This window comes from Myiozetetes cayanensis, unplaced genomic scaffold, assembly GCF_022539395.1.
Source record: "Myiozetetes cayanensis isolate MyiCay16 unplaced genomic scaffold, myiCay2020 scf9, whole genome shotgun sequence".
In the NCBI taxonomy this organism is placed as follows: domain Eukaryota; kingdom Metazoa; phylum Chordata; class Aves; order Passeriformes; family Tyrannidae; genus Myiozetetes; species Myiozetetes cayanensis.
In genome coordinates this window covers 9,734,421-9,756,347 of record NW_026088185.1, presented here as the reverse complement: position 1 = coordinate 9,756,347, position 21,927 = coordinate 9,734,421, and the positions used below count along the sequence as shown (strand labels likewise).

The 21,927-nt window shown below is 38.5% G+C and overlaps 1 protein-coding gene across 5 annotated transcripts in view; it reads left to right on the top strand.

Moving 5' to 3' along the window:
* Positions 1–18,887, top strand: part of SF3B1 (splicing factor 3b subunit 1) — a 28,646-nt gene extending 9,759 nt beyond the window's left edge. For 2 of the 5 annotated variants that reach the window (XM_050340540.1, XM_050340539.1), the window contains 24 exons: positions 1,212–1,378; positions 3,312–3,413; positions 4,117–4,231; positions 6,074–6,153; positions 7,347–7,514; positions 7,652–7,886; positions 8,679–8,891; positions 9,005–9,126; positions 9,763–9,960; positions 10,043–10,144; positions 11,467–11,646; positions 12,073–12,159; positions 12,287–12,557; positions 12,808–12,953; positions 13,041–13,187; positions 13,352–13,477; positions 13,858–14,079; positions 14,335–14,517; positions 14,615–14,726; positions 14,812–14,932; positions 15,333–15,464; positions 16,312–16,584; positions 17,063–17,279; positions 18,257–18,887. In XM_050340540.1, coding sequence (XP_050196497.1) covers positions 1,212–1,378; positions 3,312–3,413; positions 4,117–4,231; positions 6,074–6,153; positions 7,347–7,514; positions 7,652–7,886; positions 8,679–8,891; positions 9,005–9,126; positions 9,763–9,960; positions 10,043–10,144; positions 11,467–11,646; positions 12,073–12,159; positions 12,287–12,557; positions 12,808–12,953; positions 13,041–13,187; positions 13,352–13,477; positions 13,858–14,079; positions 14,335–14,517; positions 14,615–14,726; positions 14,812–14,932; positions 15,333–15,464; positions 16,312–16,584; positions 17,063–17,279; positions 18,257–18,415 — 3,878 coding nt within the window. In that variant the 3' untranslated portion in view covers positions 18,416–18,887. Of the gene's footprint in view, positions 1–1,211; positions 1,379–3,311; positions 3,414–4,116; positions 4,232–4,472; positions 6,154–7,346; positions 7,515–7,651; positions 7,887–8,678; positions 8,892–9,004; positions 9,127–9,762; positions 9,961–10,042; positions 10,145–11,466; positions 11,647–12,072; positions 12,160–12,286; positions 12,558–12,807; positions 12,954–13,040; positions 13,188–13,351; positions 13,478–13,857; positions 14,080–14,334; positions 14,518–14,614; positions 14,727–14,811; positions 14,933–15,332; positions 15,465–16,311; positions 16,585–17,062; positions 17,280–18,256 lie in introns of those variants that run through there. The other 3 variants (XM_050340541.1, XR_007632108.1, XR_007632107.1) reach the window with 3 other exon arrangements.
* Positions 18,888–21,927: the final 3,040 nt, after the last annotated feature.

Sequence of the window (21,927 nt, the reverse complement as noted above, 5' to 3'; positions counted from 1 at the left end):
GTTAATGTAGCAGGCAGTACCACTTCAGGTGGGAGAGGGTCAATCACAGAATTATTGGTGTTGGAAGGGTCTTTTGAGACCTTCCTCTCAAGCGTGATCCTTTGTATTTCTGCAGCCATGAAATGCAACTCTTGGGTATTTTTTTGACCATGAAAGTTATTGTTTGATTTGGTGAAGTTTACATTATGTGGATAATTGTCTTTACATGTCTGTTGACTCAAAATTCATATGGAAACAGTAATAATTTTATGGAGTTAGTTGTACCTTAGTATACCTGCATCACAGTTGTATTTGTTGAGGACAGTTGGATTACAGCAGTTTATTTTCTTCTTGCGTTACAACAGATAGAGGAAGGCATTTGTTTCCTGATTTTGTGGATTATCAAGTTAGTGTTCTTTCAGAAAGTACCAAATTTCTAAGGTCAAAGATGGCCACCAGAGCCGATTTGAGTCAGATCCTGAGACAAAAGAATAGCAGAGCTCCCATTTGTCCTGTTTGAAGGGTGTTTTGTTATCCAGAAGAATAGTAGACTCTTAAGAGATGGTGGTGCAGGCAGGAATAATGATGAGTAAATAACATCTGATCTGCCAAAGGGAAAAGAAACTGGTCCGAAGTTTTATGTTTGTTTTTTTTTTTGTTGGTACTCAGTGACGTATTAGTTGGGTTTTTTAATTTATTTATTCAAAGACAGTACAGCTTTGCAATGTTAGAAAACAGTACAGTGTTGTTTCATTAAATCTCAGCTTTTAGAACTCTTGCAGTAGCTCTTTTGAACAGGTTTGTTTAAATTAACAAAATTGGTTATAACACTGTGGAAATGTTTTTTAATGAGAGGATTACATTTGTTGGGAAAGTGTTTTGTTAGTGTAGTGTTGAGAAATGTTACTGTGGTGTAAATTGCCTTCTCTCCTATCTCTGGAAGATGAGATAGTTTGATTAGTTTGCTTTCGGCCACACAATTAGTCTGTGCTGAATAATATTACAACTTCAGGAAAAGCTGCTTATGAATGGAATAGAGTTTATTTATTTATTATTTAAAGCATTACGGGTTATGGTACCTTATAGTTTTGTGTGTAATGTGTGTTTATTTCTTTAGTGATAATCTTTGAGGTTGGGCAAAAAACTCTCTTTGCTGTACACAGTAACATGAGTATTACATTTTGTGTGTACGTGTAAAAAGACTTTTTTTTTTTTTTGTATCTTTACCCTAGATATTGAAGCACAAATTCGAGAAATTCAAGGAAAAAAGCCTGCTCTTGATGAAGCACAAGGAGTAGGCCTTGATTCCACAGGATATTATGATCAAGAAATTTATGGTGGCAGTGACAGCAGGTTTGCTGGATATGTCACTTCTATTGCAGCAACTGAATTGGAAGATGTAAGTGATTCTATGTATTTATTGTTTAGGGCATGCAATCCAAGTGTTTTTAAATCAGTTTTGAGTAATTTGTAATAGCAATTGTTTGTAGTAAAAACAGTTGTTGTCATTAAAGCCATATTGGACCAAATATGTCTTTTCTGGGAAGCTTATAATCATAGAATAGTTTGTGTTGGAAGGGATTTCAAAGATCATCTCATTCCAATCGCCCTGCCCTGGGCAGGGACACCTTTCACCAGACCAGGTTGCTCAGAGCCCCATCTAACTTGACCTTGAACTCTTCCAGGGGTGGAACATCCACAGCTTCTCTGGGCAACCTGTTCCAGGGCCTCACCACCCTCCCAGTGAAGATTTTGTTTCCCTAATATCCAGTCTAAAGCAACTCTCTTTCAGATAGAAGCCGTTCCTCCTTGTCCTGTCACTACACAGCACTACATGCCTACATCCCTTCAGATATTGGCAGGTCACGGTTAGGTCTTCTCTCAGCTGAACAAACCCAACTCAGCCTTTCCTCATAGCAGAGGCTATCCATCAGAGGCCTCTGATCACCTTGGTGGCCTCCTCTGGACCTGCTCCATCAGGTCCATGTCCTTCCCGTGCTGAGGACCCCAAAGCTGGGTGCAGCACTGAGATCTCACCAGAGGAGAGCAGAGGGGTAGAATCCCCTCCCTCACCTGCTGGCCACGCTACTTGTGATGCCATCCAGGACAGGGCTGGATTCTGGGCTGCCAGAGCATGTGGTCAGGTCATGTCCAACCTCTCATTTATCTGCACCCCTGAGTCCTTCTTGGGAGAGCTGCAGTTTTAAGCCTGACCTGTACTTCATGAATTGCATTTGAGAGCCTTGTAGGACCAAGCAAAAGGCAAAAAATTGTGGCCTGGTACTTAATCAGTGTCAGCCTTGCCTGGAGTTAATTAACTTTGTTCTGTTGTTGCTGCCAAGATTAGAAATGACAGTAAAAAAATTCTAATAAATCTTTGTCCAACAAACTTTAGTGACTATTCTAAGATTTCTATTTCTACTTAATTTCAAATTTGAGAGCAGTTTTTTGAGAATTGGCTCTGTCACTGTATTGTGTTCTCCTTATGTATCCTGCTTGTAAGATTACTTTGTGTTAATTTCAAATCTAAACATTTGACCACCTTTTCAGTTGCAGGAGCAGTCAGAAACTGCCGTGCTAATCATAAATACATAGGCAACTACATCTTATACTGAGCGAGGTGTATCTTTAGGGGTGAAGAAGATTATGTTCAGTTTAGTACTTGTTCATACATTGTAGGTTTGGATTTTTTTTTTTTAGTGTCATCCATAAACTTCTAAGAATTCCTTTATTAAAAATTTCTGTTAGTCTAGAACTCTCTGAAAAGTTTTCTAGTTTTAAGAGCAGTTTTCCTTTTGGGTTGCTGTAAGTTATTGCATAGAAACTGACTACTAATATGACAAAATAGATATCAAAAGTGATAGCTGCTTATTGGCATTATGATTAAGTATAATAAACTAGCAAAATATATCTCTGAATTTTTCACTGTTTCTGAAGCTTTTTTATAGGGTTATTTACTCAAGTTTTGTTCCATATAGCTGACTTCTGTGAGAAATAGTTTGATTATCAGTGCACCAGTTTCCATATGCCAACTAAGGAGCTATATCAGAAGTGGTAATATGAAATACAGATGTTTTGTCTAACTATTGTAGATAAACACAAGCATACTTGATAAAAGGTAGCCTATTGCACAATATTTGAACCTTGTAGAGAACAAGACACCTTTTTAGTGGTATGGGCATAATAACAATAGCTATATGAGAAAACTTGCTAAAATTTGGAATTAACGTGTCCATTTCCATCTTTTCTATGGCCACAGCATGTTCATTTGACGTTAGTTTACCTAAATATAATATCAGCATGACAAACTTGCCATGTCTTTTTACTGCCAGGATGATGATGACTACCCTTCCACCAGTTTGCTTGGGCAGAAGAAGCCAGGGTACCACGCTCCAGTGGCATTGCTCAATGACATCCCACAGTCCACTGAACAGGTACGTCTGAACCGAAGGCACAGGAAAACACTGCTTTAGGTGTCAGGGGAAAGGAGTGCTAAAGTTTGTCCACAGCACACCTTGGCTTCTGGAAATACAAGATGTATGTGAAGGGCTGTGGTTTTTCAATTTTGCTGTAAGCTTGTTAGTGCTTTAACTTGGAATTTCGCAGGGTGATAAAAATTGGCACTTATGCATGTAAAGACTCATTTGGGCATATAAACTAAAGTATTGATTTTTTTTTTTTTTAATTGAAAGTCACATACTTCAGAAATTAAAATAACTGGAATCTTAATGGCCTTTACACTTGTGGTTTTTTTTGAGGAAATTGTAATCACGTAAGTTTTATATTCCTGGAGTATTTTTCTGTCAAATTCAAAAACATTTGAAGTAGCATTAAGTCACACTCTGGAAAGAAGGGGAAAGATTGACAGCACAAAATGCTTTGGTAACGTGGGAATAAAGTCTTAAAATAGAAGATTTTTATCAGAAGTGATTTCATAAGAAGCTGGGTTAAAAAAAGTTAAATTCTAATTACAGAAGTAAAATTTATGTTAGCATGATGTTTTGACGTTCCTGCGTAGTCGAGATGGAAAATAATTTACGTCTTTTTTAGTAACACCTGAAAACGAATAAGTACCAGACATTTTCCATATTGCTCCTCATACATATGTGACTAACAGGCTTTTTTTTTTGTTTTTAGTATGATCCTTTTGCAGAACACCGTCCTCAAAAGATTGCAGATCGGGAAGATGAGTACAAAAAGCACAGGCGGATGATGATAATTTCCCCTGAGCGTCTTGATCCTTTTGCAGATGGTAATTTATTTTGACTTTTCTATACCCTGTATGAAATTTTTGTCTTTTAATTGTCTTTAGCCCTTTGATTTCTGTTGGCATGCTTATAAACTTAGTTTTGTTTTTAAACATCCCCTTTTCATAGAGATTTGGTTGAAAATCTAGATGCCATATACTTCATCTTTATAATACGAGTTTTCTTTCCAGGTAGAAGGACAAGAAAATTGTCAATGAGCCATTGCCATAGAAACACAAAGGGTTAAAGGTTTCTCTTTTCTTTTGTTTTGGGTTGTGCGTTGTACTATGAACGACTTGTGTATTGAGTGCTCAGATTCATTCAGTACCTTGAAAGTTTTCATTCCGAGTCATAGATTTACAGGGTTACTGCTTTTGAAATGCTCAAATAGAGCACCTAATTCTTACCATCCTAAGTAAACCTTAGGTGGTTTAGCTAAAAGAAGCAAAAGCATAATCTAAGACTTTGATACTACTAATAGTTCAAGTCTGTTCTGATAATTTGAGAATGCAAGTCAGGAGAAGGGGTGTTAGTGGGTCTGACAGAAATTTTCTTCAGGTGAGTGAGTTTCACATGTGGCAATAAGATGCCTGTTGGCTTAAAATTAGTAGCTATTTTGCAGGTTTTACAATTGAGAATTTCAGCCTGCATGAATTAATAGGGATATTAATTATTTTACTTGCTTAATTGTAATTGATATAAACATGTATTGTCAGAATTCACAGGCCCATACTAACTGTCCTTAATTTCTTTCCTACAGCAGTACTGCTATATGCCAGTCCTGTCTGCATTCTTAAGGGTGCAGTTCAACACATCCTGTGTAGATTATGGTGAAAAAGTATTCCAAAGGAAAGTCCTATCAAAGCTAGTGTCAGAAAGACACAGCCAATTGGGCAGGGATCTTCAGCATAGAAATGTTTAAGAAGTTTATTTTTTCCCCTAAAGTATAATGCTATACCACTTGTATAGCAAATCCACACATTTTTCTTAAAGAAAAGTGTTTGTCTTGACAAGTCTCATTACTATAAAGTTGGGCTTCTTTTAAAGTATTTAAAAATTTAATTAACGCAAGATACACAGCATAAAACAACATATGGTGTACAAAACCCATTTCCTGTGAGTATTGTTGTGGTGGTGTATGTACTGTATTGCATTCAGCTCCCAATCACAATTGTACCTTGAGAAGAGAAGAGGGGGAAAGTGTCATCAAATGGTTTTGTGGGGTTTTTTGTTTTGTTTTATTTTTATTTTTTAATGAAGCCCTGTTACAATATGACACTAGAAGGTCTGTGAGACATGTCCAGATTTGTCCAACTTATAAATGGGTCTTTATGATAAAACAGTTTAAACATTACTTAGGTATGCAATAGTTATATATAGTCAGATAACAAGTAGGATTTAACAGCTTACACAAGGTAATGTTTTGATTATAAATATCTTTCCAAAGTGTTACTAATGGTAAAGAGATAATTTTCTAGGCTTCTATTCTGCTGCTTGAAGTCAGAACTGCTGATGGAGACAAAGGCACGAAAGTGTACGTATTCCGGATTAGCAACCCAGGAACCCATCACTTCTGAAGACTCTTTACTGTGTTGTCATTTTATCATTTTTATCGGCTTTAAAATATTTGTTTGAAACTGCAGTAGTTATGTTTGTGTTCAAACAGGTTAAATTGATCAGCAAACTGAATAAACGTAAGATACATGTAATTTTTAAAATTTTCGATCAAAAAGTAAAATTAAATGATCATGGAATAATATAATACTAGAGCAGGACAGTAGAAGTCAATAGTTTCTGCTTATCCTGTACTCATTGTGCTCCATTCCTGTTGCTGTTCTCTTCCACAGGAGGGAAGACTCCAGATCCTAAAATGAATGCCAGAACATACATGGATGTTATGCGTGAACAGCATTTAACGAAAGAAGAGGTGTGTTTGGGGGAGGGTTTTCCACTTGAACTGAGTTTCAATTTACAGCCTTTGAAAGCATGTTAAGGGAGTGGGAACATAAATTCTCTTGACTTTGTCTTGACTTAAATGTCCTTCTCCTTGGAAAATCCTGTTCTTCACATATTGAAAGTCAATAGAATTTAAAGATGAAAGTTTTGAAAAACATCTGTTCTACATAATAACTAAGCAATGCAGGGAGAAATATATTGAGACTGTTTTCATCTGGATTTTTTTATAGCACTTGGGCTTTGTTGTTTATTTTCTTACAGAGGATGAGAGACAAATTCTTAACAGTGACTGAGAAGTATTCAGTGTCAGATATTTTTTTTGTGAGCTCTGTGTAAAGAGAATACATGGAGTTTTCAAAAGGCTTGTTAAAGTTTTTACAACAGACATTGCAGTACTAAGATGTAATATAAGGTTGACATTTGGTTTTAAGTATTAAGAAAAAAGAAAAGGAAAAAAAAAGATAAAGTAGATACTTATGGCTATTAAAAAATCATTTTAGTAGGTAAAAAGATATTGGTAATACATCAGATTTCTTGTGTAAAACCTACAGTGCCATCTTGTTAATTGGAGCAAGACCTTGTAGTTCTAGTGGCTTCTGACATTGATTTATCATACTTGTCTTATGCTAGTTTAGGAATTAGTTCATAATTTTGACAGTCTTACTGCTTATGGATCCATTGTTAAGTGCAAAACAGTCTGGGTTAGTGTGCTGTTTCCCCAGTATCATCGCAGAATTTTAAAGAAGAATCCCAAGGCTTTATGTCGTGGGATGTAGCTCACATGAACGTATTTTCTGAGTCATCCACCTTTAATTTACTGAAGTAGAAGTTGTTTGAAACAGATGGGTGATGATTTTAAGGCTTACTTATGGGTGACAGAAACTGACAGCTTTCAGAAGTCTCTGTGCACTTGCATTTGCTGTAAGAATGGCTTTAATAGGAAAATCAATTTAAAACCAGCCCCTCTAAACACACACCTGCTCTGTCAATATGAAGAATTTGAAATTAGTGACCTTGAAATGAAAGCAGTAGTTAATTATTTGAGCAAAACCTCAAAAAATGGCATAAAAAGATATGGTAGAGCTGAAAAAACTCTTGTAAAGGTATAATCTGAAGAGGCCTTCTTAAGAAACATGTTTTTTATGTTTTTGTGCTTTTGAATAGAGGGAAATTAGGCAACAACTAGCTGAAAAAGCTAAAGCTGGAGAGCTTAAAGTCGTCAATGGAGCCGCATCTCAGCCACCTTCAAAACGCAAACGGCGTTGGGATCAGACAGCTGATCAGACCCCTGGTGCTACACCTAAAAAACTATCCAGTTGGGATCAAGCAGAGGTAATAATCCTAGTGACATTATTAATGCTAGTCCTCTTGAATGTCAGAAGCTTCTTACTCTATTTAAAAATACCAACTAGCAGCCTTTTACTGTATAGTGTGAGTGATACTGATACTTCTGGTCTTGTCTTGTACAGACTCCAGGACATACCCCATCTCTGCGATGGGATGAGACTCCAGGCCGTGCAAAGGGCAGCGAGACTCCTGGTGCCACCCCAGGCTCGAAAATATGGGATCCAACTCCCAGTCACACACCGGCAGGAGCAGCAACACCCGGCCGGGACACGCCTGGTCATGCTACACCAGGCCATGGAGGTGCCACTTCCAGTGCGCGTAAAAATCGATGGGACGAAACACCAAAAACAGAAAGAGGTATCGATGGCAAACTGGAACGTGCATAATAAATTTTGAATGGTTAATTGTATTGGATTTCTTCACTTTTAGTTAACAGTGGGTTCAGAAGTCGGGCACTAAGTAATTGTGCTCTGACATCTAGTGGTTGATGTGGGATGTTCTTGTCGGAGTTTGTAGCATTGAGTTCTGCCTGTGAGCTTCACTCACACCTGTGAAAGTATCTCAGCTCAAAAATTGAAGCCAAGTTTGGTGGTGTATCTAGTGACTGCTGCAGGGTGGGATTTTCATGTCTAGAGGACATAATAAGGGAGCTCACATTAAATTGTTTTCATAATACATTCGTGTGTGTTGGTTCCGAACCATTTAGTTCTTTTGAAGAGGTTTTCATTAAAACAAGTTCTGGAAGCATTTTCTCACCTTCCTTACTTGAATTTGGCTCTTGTGTCGAAACAGTGGAAAATTGTTGTTGCCTAATGCAACAGTTCAGTTTCTAGAATATCAGTTTCTAGAATATCTGGGTAGTTCTGGCTTTTTTAGAATTTTATCTTTTTATGCTAAGAGTCAACAAGAAGATGACACATTTTTTTCATAACAGGAAGTTCTCTGTTGTATGTTTTTAGTGTAATGCCTGTATTTTTTTTCAATATTCACCAAAGTAGTCTTTACTTTTTGTCTACTCTTTGTTTATTTGATACTTTTTAATCTGTGTAGAAATGAGGACAAGATATTGAAAATGAGTCTGGATATTGATGCTGTAGTTGGAGTATGTACTGTTCAGCTTTCTGCAAAAATTGCTTTGTTTTTGCTTAGATACCCCGGGCCACGGCAGTGGATGGGCTGAGACACCTCGTACAGACAGAGGTGGTGACTCCATTGGTGAGACACCAACCCCAGGAGCCAGTAAAAGGAAATCCCGATGGGATGAAACGCCTGCGAGCCAGATGGGTGGCAGCACTCCTGTCCTGACACCTGGCAAAACACCCATTGGGACACCAGCTATGAACATGGCAACACCTACACCGGGTAAGCTCAGTCCCTTGGCTAAGGCTTCACTTTGTTTTGTGGGAAAGGAGACTTCTGCATACAGAAGATTTTTTTAAAAAATACTTTTTTTTTTTTTTTTAATTTGAATACAGGTCATATCATGAGCATGACTCCTGAACAGCTGCAGGCTTGGCGTTGGGAAAGGGAAATTGATGAGAGAAACAGACCACTTTCAGATGAGGAATTGGATGCTATGTTTCCAGAAGGATATAAGGTAATTCATCTGGATTAAAATACAGCAGACCATGATGGGGTTTTTTCCTGGGAGGGATGCTGTTTTGTTTGGTTTTTTTTTTTTTCCCTTCCCAGAAGTAGAATGTTTCATATTGACTATTGATTATTGATAGTAGATACTTGTTTGATTTGGTTGCTGATTTTATTGTAAATCCATTAGAAAGGAAGATCTAAAGGTGATCTGAAAGGCCAGTCATTGTTCTGCTTGTTGGCATTGGGAATGCTTGTCAGGGCCTGAAATGAGCCCTGAATGGACTGATAAAATATTAAGTCCAGGTGTAGAAAACACAGAAGACAGTAAGAAGCAAGTTACTGTGTTGGCGCAGAATTTGAAGTGCTTCTTTAATGCTTGGAGACTTCAAATTTTATTATCCAAGCTCTCAGCAGTGGAAGTGAGCTTTCTTCTGGAATCTTGCCAATACAGGATAAGCACAAATAAAAACTGTTGTAGAGAATTTACACTGATGTGAACATGGGATCTGATGTAGGCACTAACACTTGTACACATCCCCAAACAAATAAAATGAAAGCCAGAACTGGAGCCATGTTTTGTATTTGATGCCTTCGTCTTTTTATGTCGATTGCATTAAATTAAATGTTGTTCTTTCTCCCGCAGGTCCTTCCCCCACCGGCTGGTTACGTCCCTATTCGCACCCCAGCTCGGAAACTTACAGCAACTCCAACACCTCTGGGAGGGATGACTGGATTCCACATGCAGACAGAAGACCGGACTATGAAGAGCGTTAATGACCAGCCATCTGGAAATCTGCCATTCCTAAAGCCAGATGATATCCAGTACTTTGATAAACTGCTGGTAAATGAGGTTTCTCTTGTGCTTTCCTGTTTTCTTTTGAATATGTAACAATGCCCATTTATTTGCCTGGATTTATTTGTAGGTTGATGTCGATGAATCAACTCTGAGTCCTGAGGAACAGAAGGAGAGAAAAATAATGAAATTACTTCTGAAAATAAAGAATGGCACACCTCCCATGCGAAAGGTGAGTGAATTGTCAGATGCGTTTTTGTAATTCTTTTTCAAAAATTGACACTTGTTTTCATGTTTAGCTTCAGTTGTCCATGGGATTCTCTTTTAAGATCTTTTAAACTTTGGTATCTATTGTGGTTTAACACCAACTGCCAAATAAACCCCACACAGCTGCTTGCTTCCCCCCACCTCACACCCCATGGGATGGAGAGAATCAGAAGAGTAATAGTGAGAAGACTTGTGGATTGAGATGAGAACAATTTAATAATAATAATAATAACAATAATAATAATATTAGTAAAGGAAAATAACAGCAACAAAAAGAAAAAGAAATAAACCCCAGGAAAACAAGTGCTGCAAATGGAAAACAGTTGTTTATCACCAAGTGATGCCCAACCAGTCCCTGAGCAGCGGCCCTTGGCCAGCTTTCCCCCTGGTTTCTATGCTGAGCATGATGCCATATGGTGTGGAATATCCCTGTGGTCAGCTGGGGTCAGCTGTCCTGGCTGTGTCCCCTCCCAGCTTCTTGTGCCCCTCAGCCCCCTCGCTGGTGGGGTGGGATGAGGAACAGAAAAGGCCTTGACTCAGTGTAAGCCCTGCTCAGCAGTGATTAAACATCCTGTGTTATCAGCACTGTTTGTAGCACAAATCCAAACCACAGCCTCATCCTGTGAGCCTCATCCTCAGCAACTGTGAGGAGAATTAACTCTGTCCCAGCCAAACAGCACATCTGTTTAGTGCCTTTTTCCTCTTCTATATCTCTGTAGCTTTTTGTTTGTCATTCAGTGTAGTCTAGTATTGTTACTCTTTCTATAGTAATGTCAGTCACAAAATGTTTTATGGCTTAAAAATTTTTTTACGATTACACAAAACTATATTTATAATTCTTTTTGCTGATCAGGACTTTGTAATTTTCTGGATTTTACTTCCTACACTTTAATTAGCAGTATAGCTTAGTTAAGTTTTGGCCTTAAACATGAGTCAACACAGTAGCAGTCTCTTCTGCACAAGTTTGTTCTAAATTTACCGTAGCACCAAGCTGCCTAGATGCAAGTAAGTGCTGTGAAGCTGATTTTCAGATGGAGTCAATATTAGACCAGAAGCTTTCTTGAAAATTGAACACCTAGGAGCCAACCACACAGTGTTTGTCATCACACATTTGTGTTTAAACAGATCAGCATAAATTTGTTTGAAGTAGAGCTTTGCCGTGGTAGGGGTAAGTATTTTTAAGCCTGTGGTTACAGTCAGTTACATCTTAACTTGGTTAATATCTGGTTTGTAATTGTTCACTGTTGTTTCCTTGGTTTAACTGGTGGGCTTTTTGGCTTTGTTTAGGCTGCGTTGCGACAAATCACTGATAAAGCTCGGGAATTTGGAGCAGGGCCGTTGTTCAATCAGATTCTGCCTCTGCTGATGTCACCAACACTTGAAGATCAGGAGCGTCACTTACTTGTCAAAGTCATCGACAGAATTCTTTACAAATTGGATGACTTGGTCCGACCATATGTACACAAGGTCTGTTGCAGTTCAGTATTTCATCTCTGATTTGCCTTTTCTGCATCTTGTGTGCATATTGGAAGAGGATGATACCATGCTTTTTTAACATAATTGGCTTTCATATTTCTTAAGCCAAACTTCAGGTTTTTATAGTGTGATTGAGGTGTGGGCTTTATGGTATTAAGGCATGATGTAAATATGATATATATATCATGCATCATATTGGAAGTGGGAAGGGAATCTTATCTGATCGAGGTAGTATCTCTGGACCAGGTCCTTTAGAAACAAAAAGCTGCAAAAACAACTTAGATTTATTTTTTTTCTAATCATAATGAAATTTTAAGCTTGGATCCATGGAATCATCTTCGTTTCATAGACTCTAGTAGGGCCAGAAATACTATTAAGTTTTAATGAAGGGCAGTAATAATTTGTTCATCTTTTCAGATCCTTGTCGTCATTGAACCACTGCTGATTGATGAAGACTACTATGCTAGAGTGGAAGGCAGAGAAATTATTTCAAACTTGGCTAAGGTAAAATTCCATCCTTCATCAAAGCACTGAGTTAGCTTACATATAGCTGTGTGTTTATAGGTGTGGCAGAAGAATTAACTGTGCTGTTCATAAATCCAATTGATATGTTTCCTGTTTTTTCCTTCAGGCTGCTGGTTTGGCCACAATGATCTCCACAATGCGACCTGATATTGATAACATGGATGAATATGTCCGAAACACAACAGCTCGAGCCTTTGCTGTCGTTGCCTCTGCTCTGGGCATTCCTTCTCTGTTACCCTTCTTGAAAGCTGTCTGTAAAAGCAAAAAATCCTGGCAAGCTAGGCACACTGGCATCAAGATTGTGCAGCAGATTGCTATTCTTATGGGTTGTGCTATCTTGCCTCATCTCAGGAGCTTGGTTGAAATCATTGAACATGGTAAGTTCTGCTTTTCCAGGCCAAATTTTTCGTACTAGCTTTATATCTGGAAAATCTTTCATACCCCCAGTAAGGCACAGTTACAATAAGGTCCTGGTTTTGTTCTTCTGACACTGGGAAGCGTTGCAGCTGACTTTGAAAGAGGAATAGTGGTTCAGTGTTCATGAAAATAAATTAATTCCTCTTAAACTGCCCCTCTATTTCTACTGTTTTGAATGTAAGACACAACCTAACCACTACTCTCTTGCAGGGCTGGTGGATGAGCAGCAGAAAGTTCGCACCATCAGTGCTTTGGCCATCGCTGCTTTGGCTGAGGCAGCTACTCCCTACGGTATCGAGTCATTTGATTCTGTGCTGAAGCCTTTGTGGAAGGGTATTCGTCAACACAGAGGAAAGGTATACCTGAAATACTCTCTGTAGATTGAACTGAAATGGATGTGTACCTTCTGTAACTAATTAGAGATGTATTTCTGCCTTTAATAGGGTTTGGCTGCCTTTTTGAAGGCTATTGGTTACCTGATTCCACTCATGGATGCTGAGTATGCAAACTATTATACCAGAGAAGTCATGCTAATCCTTATCAGAGAGTTCCAGTCTCCTGATGAAGAGATGAAAAAAATTGTGTTGAAGGTACGTCAGAATGATGGTTTAGCATTAATATTGATTATGTATGTTCCTTTTCCTAAAAATAAACAAAAAAACCCCCAACCCCAAACCAACCAAATAAAAAACAACTCCACCTCAAAACCCACACCTTAGAGAATTAAAATTACTGGATTTTTGTTTCCTGCTAGGTGGTAAAGCAGTGTTGTGGTACGGATGGTGTTGAGGCAAACTACATTAAAACAGAAATCTTACCACCTTTCTTCAAACACTTCTGGCAGCACAGAATGGCGTTGGACAGAAGGAATTACAGACAGGTATTTTGGTGGTTTTTTCTTTTGGCTGGAAAATTATTTACAGTAGAATAAAAGTCATATTAGAATTTTCATTCAGGCTAAATACTGAATTTTGTTTGTGCTAGTGATTTAGAAGCTGTGCAGCTAAGAAGGCTTACAGGCTCTTAGGAGTTCATCAAGACATTTTACATCTGTGTATATGAGTCTACCTCAGTTGTAAGGTGGGGCACGTTGCCCCATTTGTGTTAAAAACATTGGATGATTTCCAAAGGTAAAAGCAGTTGTTTGTAGTGGGCTTCATGTGCACGATACTGTTTCTCTTCAGACAAGAGAAATCATTTTCCAGATGGAGAAAGTAGATTTTTAACAATCCATGCTTACGTAAAATTTGTGTGTTTCAGTTGGTTGATACAACCGTGGAGCTGGCAAACAAAGTGGGAGCAGCAGAAATTATTTCTAGAATTGTGGATGATCTGAAAGATGAGGCTGAGCAGTACAGAAAAATGGTCATGGAAACGATTGAGAAGATAATGGGAAATCTGGGGGCAGCAGACATCGATCATAAACTGGAAGAACAACTTATTGATGGTATCTTGTACGCCTTTCAGGAACAGACAACAGAGGTATGGCCAAGGGTGTGCAGTGTGTGGTTTGCTTCAGTTGTAAGCCAGTTCTGTATTGTTAGCAACAGAGAAATATATGCTTCTAAGGTAGATTTTTTTTAGAATTGCTTTTTAGATGTCACCGCTCTAATCAATGAAATCCAGAAGCAATCTCTGGAGTGTTAGCATTTTAATGGCAATTTTAGATAGTGTCGACTTGAGTTCAAATGTCGTGTTGCTGTTGGTCTGATTTTCCTTTGTTGTTTTTACCCTCAGGATTCTGTGATGCTGAATGGTTTTGGCACAGTGGTTAATGCTCTTGGCAAAAGAGTTAAACCCTACTTGCCACAGATCTGTGGTACAGTTCTGTGGCGTCTGAACAACAAATCAGCTAAAGTCAGGCAGCAGGCTGCTGACCTGATCTCTCGTACTGCAGTGGTCATGAAGACTTGTCAAGAGGTACTGTATGGACTTTTCCAACAAAATTTGCTCTAGTATTTGTCTAGTAACAAGAGGGGAGAGAATTAACTTCTAAAATCTTTTTACTTGGTTGCAGGAAAAACTGATGGGACACTTGGGTGTTGTTTTGTATGAGTACCTGGGTGAAGAATATCCTGAAGTACTGGGCAGCATCCTCGGAGCGCTTAAGGCTATTGTGAACGTTATAGGTATGTTTTTGTGTCATTACGTGGCTGTTCAAGAGAAAAATGAACAGGCATTATAAAACTAAATGTGTCTCTTGGAATTCAACAGGTATGCACAAGATGACGCCACCCATCAAAGATCTGCTGCCACGTCTCACACCTATTTTGAAGAACAGACATGAGAAAGTGCAGGAAAATTGCATTGATCTTGTTGGGCGCATTGCAGACAGGTAAGTTAAGTAATGGTGAAATACCTGACCTTCTGGGCAGCAGAAGCTCCAGTTTAGTATTGGATTTGACATCTGGGTATTCTCGGATCTCTTGATATTTCTGAAGTTGTACATAAAGCTTGAGGTGGGATATTTAGCAGGTGGTCTGTTGAACAAATTGTAGTTATACACTACATAAGAATTATGTTGTCCACTTATGCAAACTTAGAATGCACACAATATAATAAATTTTGAGTACATCCTTGACTGGGGAAGGCCTAATGTTAACAGATAACTAATTAACAAAATGGTTAAACAGTATCCCTCGGTTGATAGCAAATGAATAGATGCTGCAGTTTATGTGGTTTTATTAAAAAATTCTGACATCACTGAAGAGGTAACTCACTTCATTGTCTTTCAGAGGTGCAGAGTATGTTTCTGCAAGAGAATGGATGAGGATCTGCTTTGAACTGCTTGAATTACTAAAAGCTCACAAGAAAGCTATCAGAAGAGCCACAGTGAACACCTTTGGTTATATTGCAAAGGCTATTGGGTAAGTTGGTTTAATGCTTACCCACTTCTACACGCGATTACCAAACATAGTGATGACTGACGGTTTTCTCCTGAGAAATATTCAAACTTCCCTACATTTTAGATGTGCAGACTTGATTTTACTCATTTCATAGAGGAATACAGCCACCTGTTCTTCATTAACATAGATACTGCACTTCTGAACAAAATGTGTAGACTAGCAAGGTTCAAGTGTGATTTGGTAGTAAAAGCTGTTTGTCTCATGAATTTTTGATACTGTGATGTGCATTCAGACCCTCTTTGTATTATTTCATAAACTCTTCTTTAAACAGTCTTTCTTATTTTGTTTTTTATTTTCCCAAATCAATACTTCTGTTAATTTGCAAAGGATTTTTTGCCATTAAGGTGATGCTGCAAGTCAGCAAATTGTAGAATGAAGCACAGTTCCCATCTTTATGCATATACTTTAAGTGACATATTACTTAATGCAGATACAGCAAGCAACTGTAAATACATTATCTATGCAGACATAACCTGTCTCTGTCAATGTGTATGGTTTTATACAAGTTTATAATTGCCTGTGGGATCAGAGTAATAGTGGGGGGATGCTGTGCTTCCCTTCAGAGTTTACACAAGGCAGAACAGAAGGCAGGGAAAAACCGAAGTCTAGAGAAAGTAAAAGATGTTGGTTATGCAAATAAATTGCTTCAGCTGTTTTGAATTTAGTGGTTTATGTTGTTTCTCAGTTCTCTAAACGTTTTTTAAGGGCTGAGCCATGCTTCTCTGCCACTTGCAGTTTGAAACTCAGCCTACATGATCCAAATCCTCACTGAATCTATTGACAAGGATGCCCATGTTGTCTCTTTCAGACCTCATGATGTCTTGGCGACACTGCTGAATAACCTGAAAGTACAGGAAAGGCAGAACAGAGTATGTACTACAGTAGCGATTGCTATTGTGGCTGAGACATGCTCGCCTTTCACAGTGCTGCCTGCACTCATGAATGAATACAGAGTTCCAGAACTGAATGTCCAGAATGGTGTGTTAAAATCTCTTTCCTTCCTGTTTGAATACATTGGAGAGATGGGAAAAGATTACATTTATGCTGTTACACCATTGCTTGAAGATGCTTTAATGGACAGGTGAGTACACTTCTTCCATGGTACTTAGACATAATCTTATTTTGAGCATATAGCTGGTTCTTAACAATAGCAAATAAACATATTATCCTTGTTTGCTTAAGGTTTTAAGTAACCAACATAATTTGCAAGCTGTTATTTGCAAATAATTCAGATTATATGCTCCAATTTTATTAATACTTTAGAAAATTAAAATTATACAAGTGTCTTAGGTCAAGATTTCTTACATTTAAAATTACTTTTCATACTTTATGTTGTTGGTGCTTTTGCTGTGGAATTAGCTTGGATTAATTTGTCAGAAAATTCCCCATCTTTTCTCACTTCACTGATTTTTGGTACTCTGCCTCTTGCTGTCAGTAAGTGAGGGATAAAGGTATTATCAGAGCTTTTTAAAAGAGTGTTATTGAAAAGGAACGCTGTGCTTGTCCAACCATATTGTTTCTAAGTATAGTTTATTAATAGCCCCTTGTTCTCTTTGCAGGGATCTTGTGCACAGACAAACAGCCAGTGCCGTGGTGCAGCACATGTCTCTTGGTGTTTATGGGTTCGGCTGTGAAGATTCCCTGAATCATTTGTTAAATTACGTGTGGCCCAACGTGTTTGAAACCTCTCCTCACGTCATTCAGGCAGTCATGGGGGCTCTGGAGGGCCTCAGGGTGGCTATTGGTCCCTGCAGGATGCTGCAGTACTGTTTACAGGTATGTGCCTGTGTGTGCTGCGATAGCAGAGACAGCAGTTGACTTGTTTGTCTCCTGGAAAGTCCTTGCCTGACAACTAGAGGTGATTTCCAGCAAATTAAAACTGTGGCTTTTTGTCTCCCTAAAGTTTTCTTTAAACATGGCATTCTGTACTAAGGGTGTGAATAACTGAAATATGCACCGAGCAGTGATTTTGATATAGTGAGGTAGCTGATTACATTGCAGCTTGTGTGGAAGTAGCAGATGACCTAGAATATAAATTGACTGCAATAGCCCAGCACTTTGATTTGTAAATTGGAAACACCTTACAAATTTTGAGTACATGAACTAATGACTGGGGAATAAATTAGTCATGTAAGGGCTTAAGAGAACAAGTAACCAGGGAGATAAATAAATAAAATAAATTAACATGTTGGCTTAATATTGAGTCAATACAATTTGTTGGTAGCCAAGAGAAGCAGTAAGATTTAAAACTGTAAGAGTGAAGCACGAGAAAACAGTGCTTTGATTAGAATTTATACTATTAGATCCATACACATTTACAGAAGATGAACTGACTGGTGTGTGCTGGTAAAATCTGAAGGTTCCTTTTCTGTGTAATTGCATGTAACAGTTCTCACTGTGTTGGCTGCAGAACCTAAATTCACCTGACAGATGGGGAGCGAGGATTAGTGTAATGCAGATCAGTGTAGAGAAGGTGTGACAGCATTTTATTAGGTATTTGCAGATAAGAAATTTCAGAGTGGGGACCTCAGCATAAAGATTCTGACATCAGTAGGAAGGTGAGAAAAGTCTCTTGCAGTGTATATTTTTTGCAAGTACTGCTTGAATGTTCCATTCTATAGAGCTGTCCTTTTCCTGGAGCTTTTGCGTTCTGCCCATTTATTAAGTGCTTATTTTGCGATGCTCGATTAAATTCAGTGGAAGACACTGGGACCTTAAGCTTTTAATAAATTTTGTTCCGTTCTGTTTTCTAGGGTTTGTTTCACCCTGCCAGAAAAGTCAGAGACGTTTATTGGAAGATCTATAATTCGATCTACATCGGCTCACAGGATGCTCTGATAGCACACTATCCAAGGATCTATAATGATGAAAAGAACACCTATATTCGTTATGAACTTGATTACATCTTATAATCTTCTCGTTCAGTTGTTTGTGTTTAATGCACAGCTGTTGTTCCATTAAATGCTTCAGATTTGACGATGTAAAATTTTAAAATTTGGAGATCAGCGTAGGGCTGGTCAGAGGCAGAGCTAGGTATCCAGTAGCATGATTTTTTAAATATGTCCTTGTTTTTTGATGTTAAACAGTTAAAGCCAGTAGTGACCAACAAAACAGTGATTACAATGTACTGGAGGGGTTTCGTTTTGGATCCATCTTTCTGAAGTTTTAGATTTCATTCCTTGTGTTTAAAGGGGAAGTTTATTTGAGAAATAAACATTTGTGTATAAAAACTAATTTGTGTGTGGTTTTTGGACAGAGGGGCTTGTAAAATGAGGCCCTTTGGATTAAGTATTTGTTCATGTAATAAATAGGTGGTATAAAACATTTTAACCCTTTTTGTCATCCACTAGCTTTTGAATAAATAAGAAAAATGTACCAACTGTAGTTAATGTGTGTCTCTTTGTCATGCAGTAATGTAGCCGTAGCCTGGCTGATGGTTGTAGTAGTAGCAGTTTATTCTCATGGAAAAAGTAGTGTTTAATTGCTTGTTGATACTGCTTCACCTGCAATATGAAAGTGGGCATGGATTAGCTTGGTAAATTTTCAGAAGTTAAGCAGTTTTATTGTGTATGGTGTGTGTTACATCAGTTGTGAAAAGTACACATATTGATCACAATCTGTGTTTTTTAGCCTTTGTGGCTGTATGAAAAGCCACATAGTATTTATAGGCCATGCTGTGATCCTGTTAAAGCTTTAGGAAAGTTGTGTCCTCAAGCCCCTTAGATGAGGCAGTTTCTAAGAAAAGCATTCTATTTTCTTTTGCTGTATGCCTTCTGTGCACATGCTACAAAGGAAAAGGTCTTGATATGTGACAGTAAAGCACATAAAACACAAGGTTAAATCGTTCTGGTAGTAGTTACATTATCACATGTTTGTAAGGTAACAGAAGATAGTAGCTGCCTATCAGGCACGGTGTTCTGGGAGTCCTTCATTCAGGCTGAGCGATGAATTTCCATCGTACCAAGTTCAGTGCAGTGTTGTTAGCTGAGTCCTCCCTGCTGTTCAGCATAGAAGAAAATTCCACCCTTCCTTTTAAGGCCTGACTTTTTGTTTGGGGTTCGGGACCCTTTTGTTAATGAAGGTACTAATTAGTTAGGAAAGGAAGACGACTTTATTTAGCAGTGAGCTTTATTCTAAATTTTGTTAAGTGAAAACAGCTGCAACTTCTTGAAGTCTTTATTGCTGAACTGTTCCCTTGGAGAGTATCATCTGATCTGTTTCTGGTGCTTTGTCACTGAATAGCAGTGTCTGTGTTACAGATGGCCCATCATCTTCATTGCTTCAGGAGTTGTGCAAGATAGAACCAAGCAAGTGCCAATAGAGAGGGAGGAGGGCTGGAAAAAACCCACTGAGTTTTGAGAGACTGGCCAAAAGAGAGCTCTGAAACAGGTAGGAATTGAGGATGGCTCGTGACTTAAAGATGCATCTCAGCAAATTTGTTAAACTAAAAGTTAACAAGTTAAACTAAAAAGATTCTGATAAGGTGGAGGGGAGCAACTTGAAATTGTACTTGTCTTTGTGTTTTTTTTTTCCCAAGCTCATCACTTTTAATTCTCAAAAGCATTCTCAAAACATTTCCATGAATCTTTTTGAGGAAGATAGAATCTGTTTTTCTTTCCTGGGAAACAGGAAGGAGAGCTGTTTGATGAAAAAGAATCGTACATAAAACTGTGGTGTTCATCTTTGGTCTTTTTGCTATCCCAAATATCTGGGATGATGATATGAAATGATATGAAATTGGGTTTGAAACAGCAGTTCTTCATACACAGTGTCATCAGTAAACCTTTGTATCCTTCTCAAGACTTTTGTGGATCTGTGGAACTCTAAGCTAAAAAGGCCATCTGTGGGTCACAGAGTGCTTTATGTGACTTTCTAGGAGCCAAAAGCAGCTCTTAAAGGATTTATCTTTGTTGGTTAGCAACCACACTGAGTTTTATTCAGCACAGGAAGATTAATTAACAATATCTAAGAATGCTGACTTTCATTTTTGTTCCTCCTGAGGGGGGAAAAAATGGGGGGGAAATAAGTAACTAGATATTGTATCCATCCCTTTGTACACAATCACATTTCTTTTCCAGGACAAACTTCAGTCATCAATAGATGAGAAAGTTTTACTCTCAGGTGTTGGCTGGTGCTCACCTACATATTTAAGGTTCTGGGCAGCAAAGGACAAAGTTTAAATGAATGGAAAGATTGGGTCACTACTATTTAAGTTCCATTAATGGATAATTAATTGTGCCTTTAATGCAGAAAACTAGGCAAAGTGAACAAAAGATCTGTTTTGCTGCTTGTTTGTAAAATGGGAGACACAGTGGCTTGGCAGCTGAGAATTTACTGTGCTACAGAGTTCGTGTGGTGTTGGAGAAGTGCAGGTACAGCATAAAATCCGAATGGCCAGAGAGTGCCTCAACTTCCTGATTGAGATTTCTTTGTAAAGGGAACCAAGAGCCTTTCCACTTGTGCTCCAGTCCCCTTTTTGGATACAGCTCCTTACTTTATCAGTGAATGGCCAAAGAAACTGGGCAAAGCTTCACTGACAGCCAGTTCTTCTGAACAGGCTCATCCAATATACAGAAAGAGGTGGAGGGACCTATAGGAAAAAAGAGGTATGTGATATATTTTTTATATGTATTTTATAAAATCAATTACATTATGCATTTGGAAAGGGACATTGAATTAGGAGAGCCATACTGCAGTCAGCACTACTGCCTTTGGCTTTTCTAGTTTTGAATGTTTAATTTTACAATTGAATGTGGTTTTTGATTGTAGGTAATTTTTTGTTTGCCCTTTTTAATGGAAGAAAGGACACAACATTTGTATATGCCTACATTGCCTACATTTTCTCAATTTTATGTGCACTTGTAGTTTCATTTTCTTGCTTTTATACTTCTGTGTGTCTCCTGGTATGATTTCATGCACCTGTGCCTCCTTCCCTCTCACTATTGTGATTCAGTTGTACCCATTTTGCTTACACCTCCTTTTTCCATGGCATGTGTCTAAATCTGCATCTCCCACCTCTCCTTCTCTGCCCCAGAAGCCTCGCACTTCCCCCTGGGTCCGTGTCAGACTTCATTTCCCCCTGCACGTCTTGGCACGGGAGCTGTGGTGGCAGTGAGAGCACTGAAAGAGGTTCTCCCGGCTTCTCTGTTGCACTTGCAACTCCAGGAGTTCCTGGATGTGTGGATAATCAGTCACTGCTGGAAAATCCTCCCTCTGATTCTGCTGCTCAGCCTGGAGCGTGCCAGGTACAGGGTGGTCTTGAAGAACGTAGCTGCCAAATTCTACATTGTTTTGGAAAGTGCTGGGGAGTACAGGGTGCATGTGCAGCTACACTGGCGAGGTTGATACTGGTCTTTCTTGCCCAGCCCTGGGCTGCTCCTCTACCAAGCAAATAAGGATGGAGTGTGCTCAGTGGCTTTTTACA